Source organism: Oncorhynchus kisutch, linkage group LG11 (assembly GCF_002021735.2).
Source record: "Oncorhynchus kisutch isolate 150728-3 linkage group LG11, Okis_V2, whole genome shotgun sequence".
NCBI lineage: Eukaryota > Metazoa > Chordata > Actinopteri > Salmoniformes > Salmonidae > Oncorhynchus > Oncorhynchus kisutch.
Window position 1 is genome coordinate 16,175,676 of NC_034184.2, and position 17,030 is coordinate 16,192,705.

General features: G+C 40.9%; 1 protein-coding gene across 5 annotated transcripts in view; it reads left to right on the forward strand.

Annotated features, from left to right (window-relative positions):
* Positions 1-11,899, forward strand: part of LOC109899946 (calcium-activated potassium channel subunit alpha-1) — a 203,328-nt gene extending 191,429 nt beyond the window's left edge. For 3 of the 5 annotated variants that reach the window (XM_020495617.2, XM_031835375.1, XM_031835377.1), the window contains 2 exons: positions 5,913-5,941; positions 7,780-11,899. In XM_020495617.2, coding sequence (XP_020351206.1) covers positions 5,913-5,941; positions 7,780-7,955 — 205 coding nt within the window. In that variant the 3' untranslated portion in view covers positions 7,956-11,899. The remainder of the gene's footprint in view (positions 1-5,912; positions 5,942-7,779) is intronic. The other 2 variants (XM_031835376.1, XM_031835378.1) reach the window with 2 other exon arrangements.
* The last annotated feature ends 5,131 nt before the right edge of the window (positions 11,900-17,030 follow it).

Consider the following 17,030-nt stretch of genomic DNA (forward strand, 5'->3'; position numbering starts at 1 on the left):
CATAGCTGTGATGTCTTCACTATTATTCTACTATGTAGAAAATAGTTTAAAAAATAAAGAAAAACCTGCAATGAGTATGTGTGTCCAAACGTTTGACTGGTACTGTATATAAACATGTCTAGTTAGATACCTTATCCATTTGATCCTTGATTCATTGAATGAGGGAATAGTATTTGGTTTTAATATTTTATATCAAGGGTGGCAACAGCAAGCAGCCTTCCAGTGTCAATAATACTTACTTTTTCATGTAGACTATAATAATAGCCATGCAAATTTGGTTAAAAGTCATGGAGAAGTCATTGAAAATGTGTATGAACCCATAACAGTGAATAATCAGAGGTCTCTATAGCATAATGTAATTGTTGAATTTCGCCAAACATAGTTTAATGGACCAACTTGGAAAAAGACAGCTCCTGCACTTCTTTCATCCCAATTCAAGCGCTGATAACAGCAGAAGGTAACACTTGATATTAAGATCCCTTAAAACTTCTTGATGCACCCATCCCGTTACCGGGATCATTTTCGCCAACATCCACTGAATTGCAAAATTCAAATTAAATTACTAAAAACGGTCTCCCGGGTGGCGCAGTGGTTAAGGGCGCTGTACTGCAGTGCCAGCTGTGCCTCCAGAGACTCTGGGTTCGTGCCCAGGCTCTGTCGTAACCGGCCGCGACCGGGAGGTCCGTGGGGTGACGCACAGTTGGCCTAGTGTCGTCCGGGTTAGGGAGGGGTTGGCCGGTAGGGATATCCTTGTCTCATCGCGCACCAGCGACTCTTGTGGCGGGCCCGGGCGCAGTGCGTGCTAACCAAGGTTGCCAGGTGCACGGTGTTTCCTCCAACACATTGGTGTGGCTGGCTTCCGGGTAGGATGCGCGCTGTGTTAAGAAGCAGCTTGGTTGGGTTGTGTATTGGAGGACGCATGACTTTCAACCTTCGTCTCTCCCGAGCCCATACGGGAGTTGTAGCGATGAGACAAGATAGTAGCTACTAAAAACAATTGGATACCACGAAATTGGGGAGAAAACGGGGTAAAAAAAAGAAAAAAAGACTAAAACAATTCATTTTCATTAAATCACAAGTGCAATATAGCAAAACACAGCTTAGTTTGTTGTTAATTCACCTGGCGTGTCAGATTTCAAAAAAGCTTTTCGGCGAAAGCATACCAAGCGTTGATGTAATGACATCTCTCTCAGTAGACAAAACATTACAAACAGCTAGCAGCCAAGTAGATTGGTCACGAAAGTCAGAAAAGCAATAAAATGAATCGCTTACCTTTGATGATCTTCGGATGTTTGCACTCACAAGACTCTCAGTTACACAATAAATGTTCCTTTTGTTCCATAAAGATTATTTTTATATCCAAAATACCTCCATTTGGTTGGTGCGTTATGTTCAGAAATCCACATGCTCGAGCGGTCACGACCAGGCAGAAATTCCAAATAGTATCCATAAAGTTCGTAGAAACATGTCAAAAGTTTTTTATAATCAATCCTCAGGTTGTTTTTACGATATATATAATCGATAATATTTCAACCGGGACTAGCTTCTTCAATATGAGAGCGAGAGAAAATGTCTGCTCCAAGCTGTTGCACATGCAAAACGCTGCTGCCACCCAGTCATACAATGATGCGATGTGATCTTTCTCGCTCATTTTTCACAGTCTAAAGACTGTTCACACCATGGGGAAGCCATAGGAAAAGGAATCTGATTGATACCCCTTTAAATGGAGCGAAGGCAGGCAATGGAACAGAGAGCTTTCAGGAAAAACAGCACTTCCAGGTTGGATTTTCCTCAGGTTTTCGCCTGCAATATCAGTTCTGTTATAATCACAGACAATATTTTGACAGTTTTGGAAACTTTAGAGTGTTTTCTGTCCTAATCTGATAATTATATGCATATTCTAGATTCTGGGCCTGAGAAATAGGCAGTTTAATTTGGGTACGTTTTTCATCCAAACATCAAAACACTGCCCCCTAGTCTCAAGAGGTTTATTAAACCATTTCTAAACAGTTTACTTACATGTATTAATCATTGTTCCTATATTTGTAAATGTCAGTAAGTAATCTCTAAATAGGCATTTAAGCATTTTAATTATTTATTACTGAGTTAAGATAATTCACAAGCTGTTTGATCATAGTATGTTCACAATTTCAAAATAATTTATAATGTACTACCAGTGTAGAAACAGTTATAAAGCAGTTATTGTCAACTCATCAGATTACTTATAAGGCATGTGTTAATGGTTGCTTAATGGTTTGACTCACTTTTTATAAACATATTTATAAATGTATTTATCTATGTCAGGTTTTCCCACACTGGGCAATGCCGTCGGCATATATAAAAAATATATATACAGTATATATTTTTTCTTCACATTTTCAAACAGTCCATTTATATTTTCCAAAGGGACTATAAATTTGGGTGAGGTGTGAGTAGCCTCGTTTCACTGCCAAAAATAAAATTAAACCATCGCGTGTTCAGCGAAATAACAACACAATGTCAAGTACAGGTAGCCCAGTTAATTAATTAATTATCCAATCACATTAACCATTACTTATTTTGCGGGAATTCCACTAACAGTCCATATGTAGCCAAACGCAGCTGCTGCTCAATCCATTTGCTTGAAAATTGATAAATGGTTAAAAAAGTAAGGCCTGTGTCCATAGAGACACATACCAGCTCTACTGGTAGTACTGCTACTGCCAGCAGTACTATACCTGTCAACGACACAAGTTGTTCTGCTTCCGCGAGCACATCCAATGCTAGCATCAGTAATTCTACATTTGTTGTTAGCCCAGCAAACATCGACACTGACAGTTGTGAATCTGATGCAGCCGAAGAGCTACTGCCCCCTTACCCGGGAAAGCATCGAACAACAGACCGGGACGTTGGACCATTGAAGAGGCGCAAATATGATGAGAACTACATTGATTTGGGGTTCACTTATATTAGGAGTAGTGCCTTTCCTCAGCCACAGTGTGTTATATGGGCAAAAGTACTATCTCAGAACTCGATGAAACTTGTGCAGACATTTAGAGACAAAACATGGCAATTTGAAAAATAAGTCACGGGAGTAGTAAGACATGTATAAAAGCAACAGATATCATTAATAAGAAGGGTCTAGAAGCAACTTATATGGTGAGCTACCGAGTGGCTAGGACTGGCAAGCCCCATGTTATTGTGGAGGACTTTATTCTTCCTGGCTGGGACAATGCTGGGGAAAAGGCCCAAAAAAACTATATACAGTAGGTCCAAACGGCCCTATGAGACTATGTTTTCACTGCAGTGACGGATAAGGGATATATCTCAGTCCAGGGATGGAAGGTGTCACTGGACTCCTAATTATCCCATTATCCAATACGCAAAATCGAGAAGATTGAAATAATACTCATTTTTTTATTCAACTGCCTTGTTCATCAGCATGCTAGGCTAAGTAATGCTAAAGCAGTCCATTGGATTCCAGAACACTCCCGACAGCAACTCACCCCGATGCTAGGCATCACATGCTGTTTATAAATGGTTTATTAAGCCAAAGCTCCAGCTGAATATAATGCAATACTACACTTGTAATCTCTAAACAAGGAACTACTCACACAAACTGCATACTGAGAGATCATTTGTGTGTGATCTCCTTGAGAATACTGAAGTTTAAGTGTGGGTTTACAGGATATCTTTAACAGTTACTGAGGTTGCTGAGTGAATGCTACAATGGTTAGTACTCTAGGTGAGACTACAAATATACTTACAAGCTTGTTTTTATTTATCTTGCATATTTCTTGGTCTTACATAGCATACTTATTTTAGTATTTTAATATAGGCGAATGCCTCTTTTAGATATATTAAGTTTGGATGTTGCATGCTTTTCATATCTTTTTTAAAATTACAGTCAAATCAAAAAAGAGTACCATTTATACAGTAGCATGGACAACTCTCTGAACGCTGTGGAAACAAGCATGGACATTCTATAGTGGCTTTGCATTTGTATACCAATGTAGAGTACATGCTGTAACATAATTTAATACAATTATTAGCAAACAAATTGGAACCATGTTACCGTAATACACTTTGATGTGTTCAAATGTTTTTAGGGATGGATATTAAGCTAGCCTGAGGCTAGAACTGTTTATACTGGGCTAGTAGATAATCTGACAAACAAGCTAGCCAGGCCAGTGAAATGTTCAAATATCACATGGCACAGATTTTGGACATGAATTTGTGATCTACTAGCCTGGCTGGTCAGTGCCCAAAATCCTTAAAGGAATACTTTGGGATTTTGGCAATGAGGCCCTTTTATCTACTGCTCCAGAGACAGATGAACTCGTAGATACCCATGCTAGTAGATACCTATAGACTTCCAGACATTGCGCCTACGCCAGTAAGCATTGGCCTCTAACTTCCTTCATAGTGGTCACAGAGACATAAACATGGTATACACGAGTTCATCTGACTCAGCGGAAGTAGATTCAAAATCCTGAAGAACCCCTTTAAGTTTGTTTCCTAGCACATTTAGACTGGTTATTAGACATACAGTGGGGAGAACAAGTATTTGATACACTGCCGATTTTGTAGGTTTTGCTACTTACAAAGCATGTAGAGGGCTGTTTATTTTTTATCATAGGTACACTTCAACTGTGAGAGATGGAATCTAAAACAAAAATCCAGAAAATCACATTGTGTGATTTATAAGTAATTCATTTGCATTTTATTGCATGACATAAGTATTTAATACATCAGAAAAGCACAACTTAATATTTGGTACAGAAACCTTTGTTTGCAATTACAGAGAACATATGTTTCCTGTAGTTCTTGACCAGGTTTGCACACACTGCAGCAGGGATTTTGGCCCACTCCTCCATACAGACCTTCTCCAGATCCTTCAGGTTTCGGGGCTGTCGCTGGGCAATAAGGACTTTCAACTCCCTCCAAAGATCTTCTATTGGGTTCAGGTCTGGAGACTGGCTAGGCCACTCCAGGACCTTGAGATGCTTCTTACGGAGCCACTCCTAAGTTGCCCTGGCTGTGTGTTTCGGGTCGTTGTCATGCTGGAAGACCCAGCCACGACCCATCTTCAATGCTCTTACTGAGGGAAGGAGGTTGATAGCCAAGATCTCGCGATACATGGCCCCATCCATCCTCCCCTCAATACGGTGCAGTCGTCCTGTCCCCTTTGCAGAAAAGCTTCCCCAAAGAATGATGTTTCCACCTCCATGCTTCACGGTTGGGATGGTGTTCTTGGGGTTGTACTTATCCTTCTTCTTCCTCCAAACACGGCGAGGGGAGTTTAGACCAAAAAGCTCTATTTTTGTCTCATCAGACCAGATGATCTTCTCCCATTCCTCCTTTGGATCATCCAGATGGTCATTGGCAAACTTCAGACGGGCCTGTACATGCGCTGGCTTGAGCAGGGGGACCTTGCGTGCGCTGCAGGATTTTAATCCATGACGGTGTAGTGTGTTACTAATGGTTTTCTTTGAGACTGTGGTCCCAGCTCTCTTCAGGTCATTGACCAGGTCCTGCCGTGTAGTTCTGGGCTGATCCCTCACCTTCCTCATGATCATTGATGCCCCACGAGGTGAGAACTTGCATGGAGCCCCAGACCAAGGGTGATTGACTGTCACCTTCCATTTTCTAATAATTGCACCAACAGTTGTCCTTACACAGCTCTCTGGTCTTGGCCATTGTGAAGAGGTTGGAGTCTGTTTGATTGAGTGTGTGTACAGGTGTCTTTTATACAGGTAACGAGTTCAAACAGGTGCAGTTTGATAAAAAATTACAGACCTCTACATGCTTTGTAAGTAGGAAAACCTGCAAAATCGGCAGTGTATCAAATACTTGTTCTCCCCACTGTATGGTTATACAATGTATGATGCCTATTTGTCTTACATGCGTAGTTCACACTTGTTTTTCTAAAGTGCAACAAGGATGAATAAAATGGGCCAAGGTATGGATGCGATGAATGAATATGCATGAAGTAGATAATGCATCAAAGTCATGCCCTTGTTGACTTTTTTTTTGCTTTCTAAATGAAAGCAAAGAAGCTTCTGGTGTTTCCAAAATAAATGCTACAACGCCCGACAGCATCCCAGACCTGCATGACTATAAGCTCGTAAATAAACCTCTTAAATACTCTATTATGGAGTAGTTTATATGACCACACCCAATGGTTTGATGCCACTTTGACTTGTTTTCAGACAAATTAAACAGCAAACACATTTTCCAGATGGGGACAATAAAGTAAACAAGTGAAGTCAGTCAAAGTAGAGTAAATCCTTTCAGCCATTATGGATATTTCTACACTAATCACCAGATACTTCAGCCATTATGGATCTTTCTACACTAGTCACCAGATACTTCAGCCATTAGGGATCTTTCTACACTAACCACCAGATACGTCAGCCATTATGGATCTTTCTACACTAGTCACCAGATACTTCAGCCATTATGGATATTTCTACACTAATCACCAGGTACTTCAGCCATTATGGATATTTCTACACTAATCACCAGATACTTCAGCCATTATGGATCTTTCTACACTAACCACCAGATACTTCAGCCATTATGGATCTTTCTACACCCACCACCAGATACTTCAGCCATTAGGGATCTTTCTACACTAACCACCAGATACTTGAGCCATTATGGATCTTTCTTCACTAGTCACCAGATACTTCAGCCATTATGGATATTTCTACACTAATCACCAGGTACTTCAGCCATTATGGATCTTTCTACACTAATCACCAGATACTTCAGCCATTATGGATCTTTCTACACTAACCACCAGATACTTCAGCCATTATGGATCTTTCTACACTAACCACCAGATACTTCAGCCATTATGGATCTTTCTACACCCACCACCAGATACTTCAGCCATTAGGGATCTTTCTACACTAACCACCAGATACTTGAGCCATTATGGATCTTTCTACACTAGTCACCAGATACTTCAGCCATTATGGATATTTCTACACTAGTCACCAGATACTTCAGCCATTAGGGATCTTTCTACACTAACCACCATATACTTCTGTGAAAGTACACTTGTTAGGACAATGTCATTGAATAAGTAATTTCATAATTTAATATATACAGTACGGATATCAAATCAACCGTCAGTTGGTCTTGTAGTTCTAATTTGATCCACACAATGCAGGTTGCATCAAGCCAAAGCCTGAAGCCCCTCATAAAGCAATATTACTTTTGAATTATTTTAAATCATGAATATAAACATTATCAATTTTGAGTGGATCCCAAATGGGACCCTATTCCCTTTAAAGTGCACTACTTTTGACCAGGACCCATAAAGCTCTGGGTCAAAAGTAGTGCACTATATAAGGATTAGGGTGCCATTAGGGACGCATCCTATGAGTCCATTTCAGCCATCCCAACTGACCAGAGCTGAATGCATTGATTGTTGTAGACTATTGTACTGTGGCGTTACATTATGATATTTGCATTGCATGACCACTGACACACACAACAGCATGGTAAACTATTCTATAAAGATAGCTTGCTATCTGACATTAGGTCCCATTCAGCTTAAACAGTACTGATTTGGAATGCTTATGATATAGCCTTTTAATCACTTAGACATTTTGGAAACAGTGATTGCACTCCAAGTGGCACCTTATTCCCTAGTGCACTACTTTTGACCAGTTCCCTATGGGCTCTGGTCAAAAGAAGGTGCACTGTATAGGGGATAGGGTGACATTTAAGACGGAACCAGTAACATCCACAAACCATTAACTGTTTAATTTCTCTGTTGCTTTTCAGAAAAGACATGGTTTACAGATGAGCCTGAGAACGCGGCCTACCACAGGAACATTCACATCAAGCCAATGAGTACTAGTCACAGTAGTCACACAGCCAACCACCAGGTCAACCAGAACCCTTACAAATCCACCAACAACCATATTCCATCCATCAGAGAGGTGGAGGACGAATGCTGAACTACAGAACCCCATGTTGACACCTACAGTTGAACCCACCTGTAGAACACCTGGAAAAAGAACTTGGAACTCGAACCCAAGAACATCTAGAACCCACCTAGAGAACACATGGAAGTACACCTAGAACCCGTGGAACTGGAACCCGAAGAACACCTTAAAGCTTAAATCTTTAGTTGCTTTAATGATATATACCCATTGAATCTTGAAGAATATAACTTAAACTTGCCTCATGAGCTTAGTTCAACTGTCGTACCCGATCAGAATCCAAAAAACAAGTTTGTTTTACTCCAATGTTTGTAAACATTGTAAATGTAAACAAATACTGTATAGCCTCAAAACATGGTTAAAACTGTAATGTTGATATTTTGGCTGGTCAGTCCTTGCATCCATAGCTCTCTCTCTGAATTAGAGAGTGGTTACATTGCACCAGGCCCATCGCTCAGCTTTTTTACCCCCCAAAAAAGGGTTGACCGCTTTATTGTTTCAAGTAAAGATTCTAGCTTTAAAGGGATACTTTGGGATTGTATATATTTCCCCCAGATTAAAGATGAACTCGTGGATACAATTTGTATGTCTCTGTGTCCAGTATGAAGGAAGTTTGAGTTAGTTTCACGAGCCAATGCTAACTAGCGTTACACATAGACTCCCAGTCATTGCGCTATCTGCTAGCGTGCTAGCATGCTAGCAGATACCCATAGACTTTCAGTCATTGCGCTAACGCAAGTTAGAAACTTCCTTCAAACTGCATGCAGAGACATAAAAATGGTATCCACTCTGAGGAAGTAGATTTAGGGCCTCATTGCCAAAATCCCGAAGCATTCTTTTAACATAGAACTCCAGAGAACAAATGAGTAGTTGGGACGAACGGGGTGTTTGCATGGGAAAACATCATTCAGTATTCTCCCTCAGATTCCTTCTTCATCAGTCACCAGTTACTGATCACATCAGTACAAACTAAACTCTTGGAATAGGATAACCTTTTTCCAGTTCATATGTACAGTACATACAGTAACATAATATATATATATATTTATATATAAATGAAGCAACGGAATATACATAAATACAATCATATATCAATCAAATGTACAGTCAGACAGTCACTAACATTAACACTCAGCCATGTAGTTTGCACAGCCAGTTCCTCCTTAGTGACCAGACTCCATCAATTACCCATTTTGGAGAATGAGGGTCGCTTCAGTCAGAATAGATAGCAACGCAACACAAGATTACATATGATGAAACTTTATATTAGATTGTTATGAAACTGGACAAATTATTTGCCATTGAAAGCATTTTCATTTTTTTACTTTTATTTGTAGAATGGTGTTTCAAGACTGACATGTATCCAATATTGGAAAGTCGTACGCTTTGGGTCCATGTGTTTTTGACATGCCTGGTAAGATACAATACATAACTAAGTTTGCAAAAGGGTATATGGTATTTTTTGTTAAATGCAGTCCCACCATAATTATATTGTTATCGATTTTGATTTCACCATATTATCACTTTGTGGATCGTCATTTAATACGAGTAAATTCCCAAGACTATATTTGTGATTGATTGTCAACATTCATGTCAAAATAGTACATTTTATTGTATTGGCCCAAGCCTTATTTCGATTGGCCAGTGTGTTTTTGCGTCTTCTGATCTACAGGATACTTCCTGCCTTTTTAGCTTTGATATCAATGTCCGACAAATATACTGGAATATGAGATGTGGCTGGAATGACACTGGAAATACAAAATAAACCATATTCCCAATACATTTGACCTGTCATTATAGCAGCATAATGCTATAACCCAAGTATGATGATGCTGTTTTGGAGGATGTTCAGTAAGCTAAGCGAGCAGCTAATAAGATGAACGGACCTTAATTACCTTAACTAATAGGCCTACCTATTGGATTATGTTATACTGTATAACCCTACCTGTATAACCCTATCTATACCTTAATAGACTTATCTGGAAGCACAGGGAGGGTTATACTGTATAACCCTACCTGTATAACCCTACCTATACCTTAATTACCTTAATAGACTTATCTGGAAGCACAGGGATTGTTATACTGTATAACCCTACCTATACCTTAATTACCTTAATAGACGTACCTGGAAGCACAGAGAGGGTTAAACTGTATAACCCTCCCTACCTATATAACCCTCCCTATACCTTAATTTCTTTAATAGACGTACCCGGAAGCACAGGGAGGGTTATACTGTATAACCCTACCTGTATAACCCTACCTATACCTTAATTACCTTAATAGACGTACCTGGAAGCACAGAGAGGGTTAAACTGTATAACCCTCCCTACCTATATAAACCTACCTATACCTTAATTTCTTTAATAGACGTACCTGGAAGCACAGGGAGGGTTATACTGTATAACCCTACCTGTATAACCCTACCTATACCTTAATTACCTTAATAGACGTACCTGGAAGCACAGGGAGGGTTATACTGTAAATTATGTTAATATCACCAGGAATTAGGTGAAAGTATTGAGAAAGCCACATATCGTATGAAGTGGGTGTATGTATCTGTAGCTCTGGTACCATCGCGCCCCTACAACAACCCCTGACCCCTGAACCCACTCACCAATCTTACAGCTCTCTCCGCAACTCTCTGTTAGTAGAGGAATGCGCATTAACCCCCTGGACCAGAGCTATACCTGTAGACAGATCCTCCTTTGGCTGTAAGCTCTGCTTGGCATGGAGGCACTAGAGTAGCTTGGATGTTCTCCATGACCAGTCCCAGTGCTGTACTCAGACTGTAGAAGAAGGTCGAGGATTTTCTGTAGATATACCCCAAAACAGCTGAATCATAAAGGGATCATTTGGCTAACTACAGTACAACGCTTTTTAATGCCAGTTTCTCATGTTTTGGTGTAACACAACTGACACTCAAACTCTTCACCAATTTGTCATGTCCATAAACCATAACCATATGTGTTAATCTCTTTTCTGTCTGCATACAATACAAAGCACTACATGACTTTAAAGAGACAGAAAAAGTCAGTAATCTGAAGAAAGAAATGGTGTAGCATTTTGCTGACTTGGGGAACACCCAAGATTTCCTTGCCTCTGTGCCAGCATTGTGCCGGGCAGTGTTTAGGTCAAAGGACTCTGGCTAAAGACCCACTGTAGAGAAAGTGGTTTATTAAGATAGGGATTATATAGAAGCAGGGCATGTATATTTCTATTGCTAAAGAGCGTGTCATATCTAGTCATAGAGACATTTCAAACCGTATAAATTACATTTCAAATCATGTAAATTCTTGGAAAAATGTGATATTTAATTGTAAAAGGTTATTGGGAATGTACTGATTCCCTGAAGATAATTAGCATTGTAACGAATGATGAGAGTTAAAAAGTCTTAAACTAACATTGAAATTAGGAATTTACTTACTAACTGCGAAATAAAATGTTCTATGTTTACTTCTTGGTCCTTTCAAGAAGTCAATACAAAGCTTTAGTGAATTATTCCTATTGCGTTTATAGATGTTGGGTGAAGAGGAGATTGGCATTGCAGTTTAGTTTGTTTTGTTTGTATATTTTAACACTTTGATTTGTGGACACAATGACAAGTGCTACGTTTATATTTCGGAATATGTCATACAGATGTAGAATCTTAATTTGAGCCAGTTTGCTACAGCAAGGAAATAATCCTGCAGCAAAAGGAAATGTGAATTATGTGTATTAGAATTCATGGACATTATGAAAATGTTCCTTTAGGGAAAATCAAGTCTGAAATGTCAAAGTAGAAACTACAAACTTTAGAAGCCTTTTTGAACCTCAAATACACTACTATCAAATTAAGGTCCCATGTCTGTACATACAATATCCAATGCTAAATACAGTATATTGTCTTTTTAAGGATTGTAAATAAGTTGTACATGATTTCATTTTGTATTTTCACAAATTAAAAAAACTGATGTATTGTGTTCTATGTCATATTGTTATTTGTGAACTTGTATTTGTTTTTAGGTGGGGGGGGGGGATCCCTAATAATTGAATTACTAATTATATTGTACATATGAAATATCAACTCCATTTTAAGAGGAATGCAGTCCAGTATACTGTAGTTTCTAGGCTATATATTCTAGTATACACAAGGCATTTTGGGGCAAATTCAGACATAGGTAATGTATGTTTTTCCTACTCACACTTTCCAATGCACTTCTCAGTAGTTGGTATTCAAAATCAAATGAAATGTGTGTTGAATACAACAGGTGTATACCTTACAGTGAAATGCTTACTTACAAGCCCTTAGCCAACAATGCAGTTTTAAGCAAAAATACCCCCCAAAATTATAAATAAAAGTGACAAATATTAAATAGCAGAAGTAAAACAACAATAGCGAGGCTATGCACAAGGGGTACCGGTACAGAGTCAATGTGCGGGGGCACCGGTTAGTCGAGGTAATTGAGGTAATATGTACATGTCAGTATAGTAGAGTTATTAAAGTGACTAGGCATAGATAATAAACAGAGTAGCAGCAGAGTAAAAGGGGGGGGGGACAATGCAAATAGTCTGGGTAGCCATTTGATTAGATGTTCAGGAGTCTTATGGCTTGCAGGTAGAAGCTGTTTAGAAGCCTCTTGGACCTAGACTTGGCGCTCCGCTACCGCTTGCCGTGTGGTAGCAGAGAGAACAGTCTATAGCTAGGGTGGCTGGAGTTTTTGACAATTTTTAGGGCCTTCCTCTGACACCGCCTGGTGTAGAGGTCCTGGATGTCTGGAAGCTTGGCCCCAGTGAAGTACTGGGCCGTACGGACTACCCTCTGTAGTGCCTTGTGGTCGGAGGCCGAGCAGTTGCCATACCAGGCAGTGATGTAACCAGTCAGGATGCTCTCGATGGTGCAGCTGTAGAACCTTTATGCCAAATATTTTCAGTCTCCTGAGGGGGAATAGATTTTGTCATGCCCTCTTCACGACTGTCTTGGTGTGCTTGGACCATGTTAGTTTGTTGGTGATGTGGACACCAGGAACTTGAAGCGCTCAACCTGCTCGACTACAGCCCTGTTGTTGATAATGGGGGTGTGCTCTGTCCTCCTTTTACTGTAGTCCACAAGCATCTCCTTTGTCTTGATCACGTTGAGGGAAAGTTTGTTGTCCTGTCACCAAACGGCCAGGTCTCTGACCTCCTCCCTGTGTTGTTTCTTACCCTTACCACCTGGGGGCGGCCTGTCAGGAAGTCTAGGATCCAGTTGCAGAGGAAGGTGTTTAGTCCCAGGGTCCTTAGCTTGGTGATGAGCTTTGAGGGCACTTGTGTTGAACGCTGAGCTGTAGTCAAGGAATCGCATTCTCACATAAGTGTTCCTTTTGTCTAGGTGTGTCCAGGTATTCAGATTTACCTTATGCAGGTGTGTAACACGCTCTTTAAATACGATGTACCTTTAATTCAAATTTTGTTGACAGACTCACTAGAATATCAAGAGAAGAGGTTCAGAATATTAGGGATCAATGAAAGAAAGCCATCTAAATATATGAATATTCGTCTCCGTTTCAGCATCAATTGGTAGATTTAAAAAATATATTTTAGGGTTAGGAAAGTATTTATGAATAATTTAAAAATTGGTTTGTTGAGACTTTTTGAACAAAATATATTGATGAAACAAAAGACAGTGGTTTGATTAATCCTGAGAGTTTCCATATTCAAGTTAAATCCATGAAATATTGGAAGGTGAGACAAGTGTACTGTACAATAGGGGTTAAACAGTCCTATAAATCTACCATAATAATCCTCACTAAGCATTGAACTGTAATGACAGCAGTGCAGTCATCTTGAACCGTGGCTGCCAGGCTGCAGGTTTAAACTTCTATGTGTGATCTGAGTTCTATAATTATTGCGCAACATAATATGATCCACTATTGCTAGCTACCCTCAGGAAAAACTACACGGACGTGACAAAGGAAAGAAAGGTTAACAGAATGGAATGGAATGATGCAAAATGTAGGCTACACATTGAAGGATACTAAAGGGACAGTTATAAATGTATGTGTGTATTACTGTCTCCCAATAGTGGCTAATATTTAACATGATATAGCATATAGTTAAAACATTGTCGAGCGGATAAATCAACACGGTAGGTTGGGCGCTACAATCAATCAAATGTACAGCACTTTGTGACAGCCAATGTCACAAAGTGCTGTACAGAAACCAAACAGCAATCAATGCAGATGTAGAAGCACGGTGGCTAGGAAAAACTCCTTAGAAAGGCCGGAACCTTGGAAGAAACCTAGAGAGGAACCAGGCTATGAGGGGGGGCCAGTCCTCTTCTGGCTGTGCTGGGTGGAGATTATAACAGAACATGGCCAAGATGTTCAAACGTTCATAGATGACCAGCAGGGTCAGATAATAATAATCACAGTGGTTGTAGAGGTTGCAACAGGTCAGCACCTCAGGAGTAAATGTCAGTGGGCTTTTCATAGCCGATCATTCAGAGTTAGAGACAGCAGGTGCGGTAGAGAGAGAGCATGTCCGGGACAAGGTAGCATGTCCAGTGAACAGGTCAGGGTTCCATAGCCGCAGGCAGAACAGTTGAAACTGGAGCAGCAGCATGTCCAGGTGGACTGGGGACAGCAAGGAGTCATCAGGCCAGGTAGTCCTGAGGCATGGTCCTTTGTGCTCAGGTCCTCCGAGAGAAGAGAAAGAGAAACAGAACAAGAGAGGGAGAATAAAAGGGAGCATACTTAAATTCACACAGGACACCGGATAAGAGCGGAGAAATACTCCAGATATAACAGACTGACCCTAGTCCCCGACACAAACTATTGCAGCATAAATACTGGAGGCTGAGACAGGAGGGGTCGGGAGACACTGTGGCCCTGTCCGACGATACCCCCGGACAGGGTCCAACGGGCAGGATATAACACCACCCACTTTGCCAAAGCACAACCCCCACACCACTAGAGGGATATCTTCAACCACCAACCTACTACCCTGAGACAAGGCTGAGTATAGCCCATGAAGATCTCCCCCACAGCACAGCTAGTTATAGCCTACTTCGCTGTGAAAAGGGTCTGCAATACATTCCATGTTGATATGATTTTCAGTTCGCTTCCATTTGACTGGTTTCACATGTCTCCAGTGATCATAAGAAAAAATCATCTAAAACCATTTCTATTTGTAATTACAATCCCCTTCTCCAAACGGATTACTCATTTACCTAGCGCTTATCAATTTATACATTACAGTGCAAGGAGAATGCTGTTATTAAGTCTAGATGTTTTTCCACTTTGAACCGACAGGTGCTGGACCCTATTCATGGTTTCCTCACGCTTAAAGGTGGTGGAATGAGGGAATTAAGTCCAGGTCAGAATACGGTGTATCTGTAGCCACACCTTTATTTCTTTAATGTCCACCCCAAAGGAAAAGCTGACTGTCACATGGTTTCCTCACGCTTAAAGGTGGTGGAATGAGGGAATTAAGTCCAGGTCAGAATACGGTGTATCTGTAGCCACACCTTTATTTCTTTAATGTCCACCCCAAAGGAAAAGCTGACTGTCACATGGTTTCCTCACGCTTAAAGGTGGTGGAATGAGGGAATTAAGTCCAGGTCAGAATACAGTGTATCTGTAGCCACACCTTTATTTCTTTAATGTCCACCCCAAAGGAAAAGCTGACTGTCACATGGTTTCCTCACACTTAAAGGTGGTGGAATGAGGGAATTAAGTCCAGGTCAGAATACGGTGTATCTGTAGCCACACCTTTATTTCTTTAATGTCCACCCCAAAGGAAAAGCTGACTGTCACATGGTTTCCTCACGCTTAAAGGTGGTGGAATGAGGGAATTAAGTCCAGGTCAGAATACGGTGTATCTGTAGCCACACCTTTATTTCTTTAATGTCCACCCCAAAGGAAAAGCTGACTGTCACATGGTTTCCTCACGCTTAAAGGTGGTGGAATGAGGGAATTAAGTCCAGGTCAGAATACGTTGTATCTGTAGCCACACCTTTATTTCTTTAATGTCCACCCCAAAGGAAAAGCTGACTGTCACATGGTTTCCTCACGCTTAAAGGTGGTGGAATGAGGGAATTAAGTCCAGGTCAGAATACGGTGTATCTGTAGCCACACCTTTATTTCTTTAATGTCCACCCCAAAGGAAAAGCTGACTGTCACATGCGTTTCCTCATGCTTAAGTTCAAGGTCAAAATATGCACCGAGAGAAAAGCATAAAAAGGAAATACATTTCCATTTACAAGCGTGTAACTCTGTGTCTGAATTTCCCCCTTTGCGATTGCCAGACAAATCATCTGACAGGGGAGGCTTGGTTGTCTCAGTACAGCCTGTGGATAATAGTTGATAAGACAGTCTCCACGTTCTCACCTTGGGATGAAGTGGGCCCATCATGTTGCTTATTAACGTTTTTACACACCCTGGCTCGGCGGGGGACTGTCAGCATGCCAATAATATTTACTGTCTGACACCTCAGAGGCTCGAGGGAAGCGGAGGGGCTGTTGATTGCACTGATCCACCATGGCTGTCGCGGCTACTGAAGCACACTCAGTGTGCATCCCCAAATGGTACCCTAATCCCTATGCACTACTGCACTACTGAAATACAGGATTGTTGGTTACAGAGATCACTGCCAGAGCAGCATCAGAGCACACACACATACACACACCAGAGCAGAGCTAGCCATGCAGCCTCTAGTGATAATAGTTTCCATGACAATGCAGTAGGTGAGCTAGCTAGCTAGGCGGTGGCTCTTAGTGCATCAATGCCATCCTGGATAAACAGTGATCCTTTACCAAAACAAGGAGGTCATTACGCCAGGCTTGTCAAATCAATGTTGAGTGTCCTGCCTGATTAAGCCATCCTCCTCTCAGCCCTGACACAGTGTCAATAATGGCTGGCTGGCTGAGGGAGGGAGGGAGGGGAGGCCTATGGCTGTGACTGCGTCCCAAATTGCATCTTATTCCCTACATAGTGCACTGCATATGACGAGCCCTATGTGTTTCCCTATGGGCCCCGGTCAACAGTAGTGCACAGTGTAGAGAATAGTGTGCTATTTTGGGCACAGCCAGACACTCTGATGATAGGCCTGAAAAGCCTATCAGTCAGACAGCTG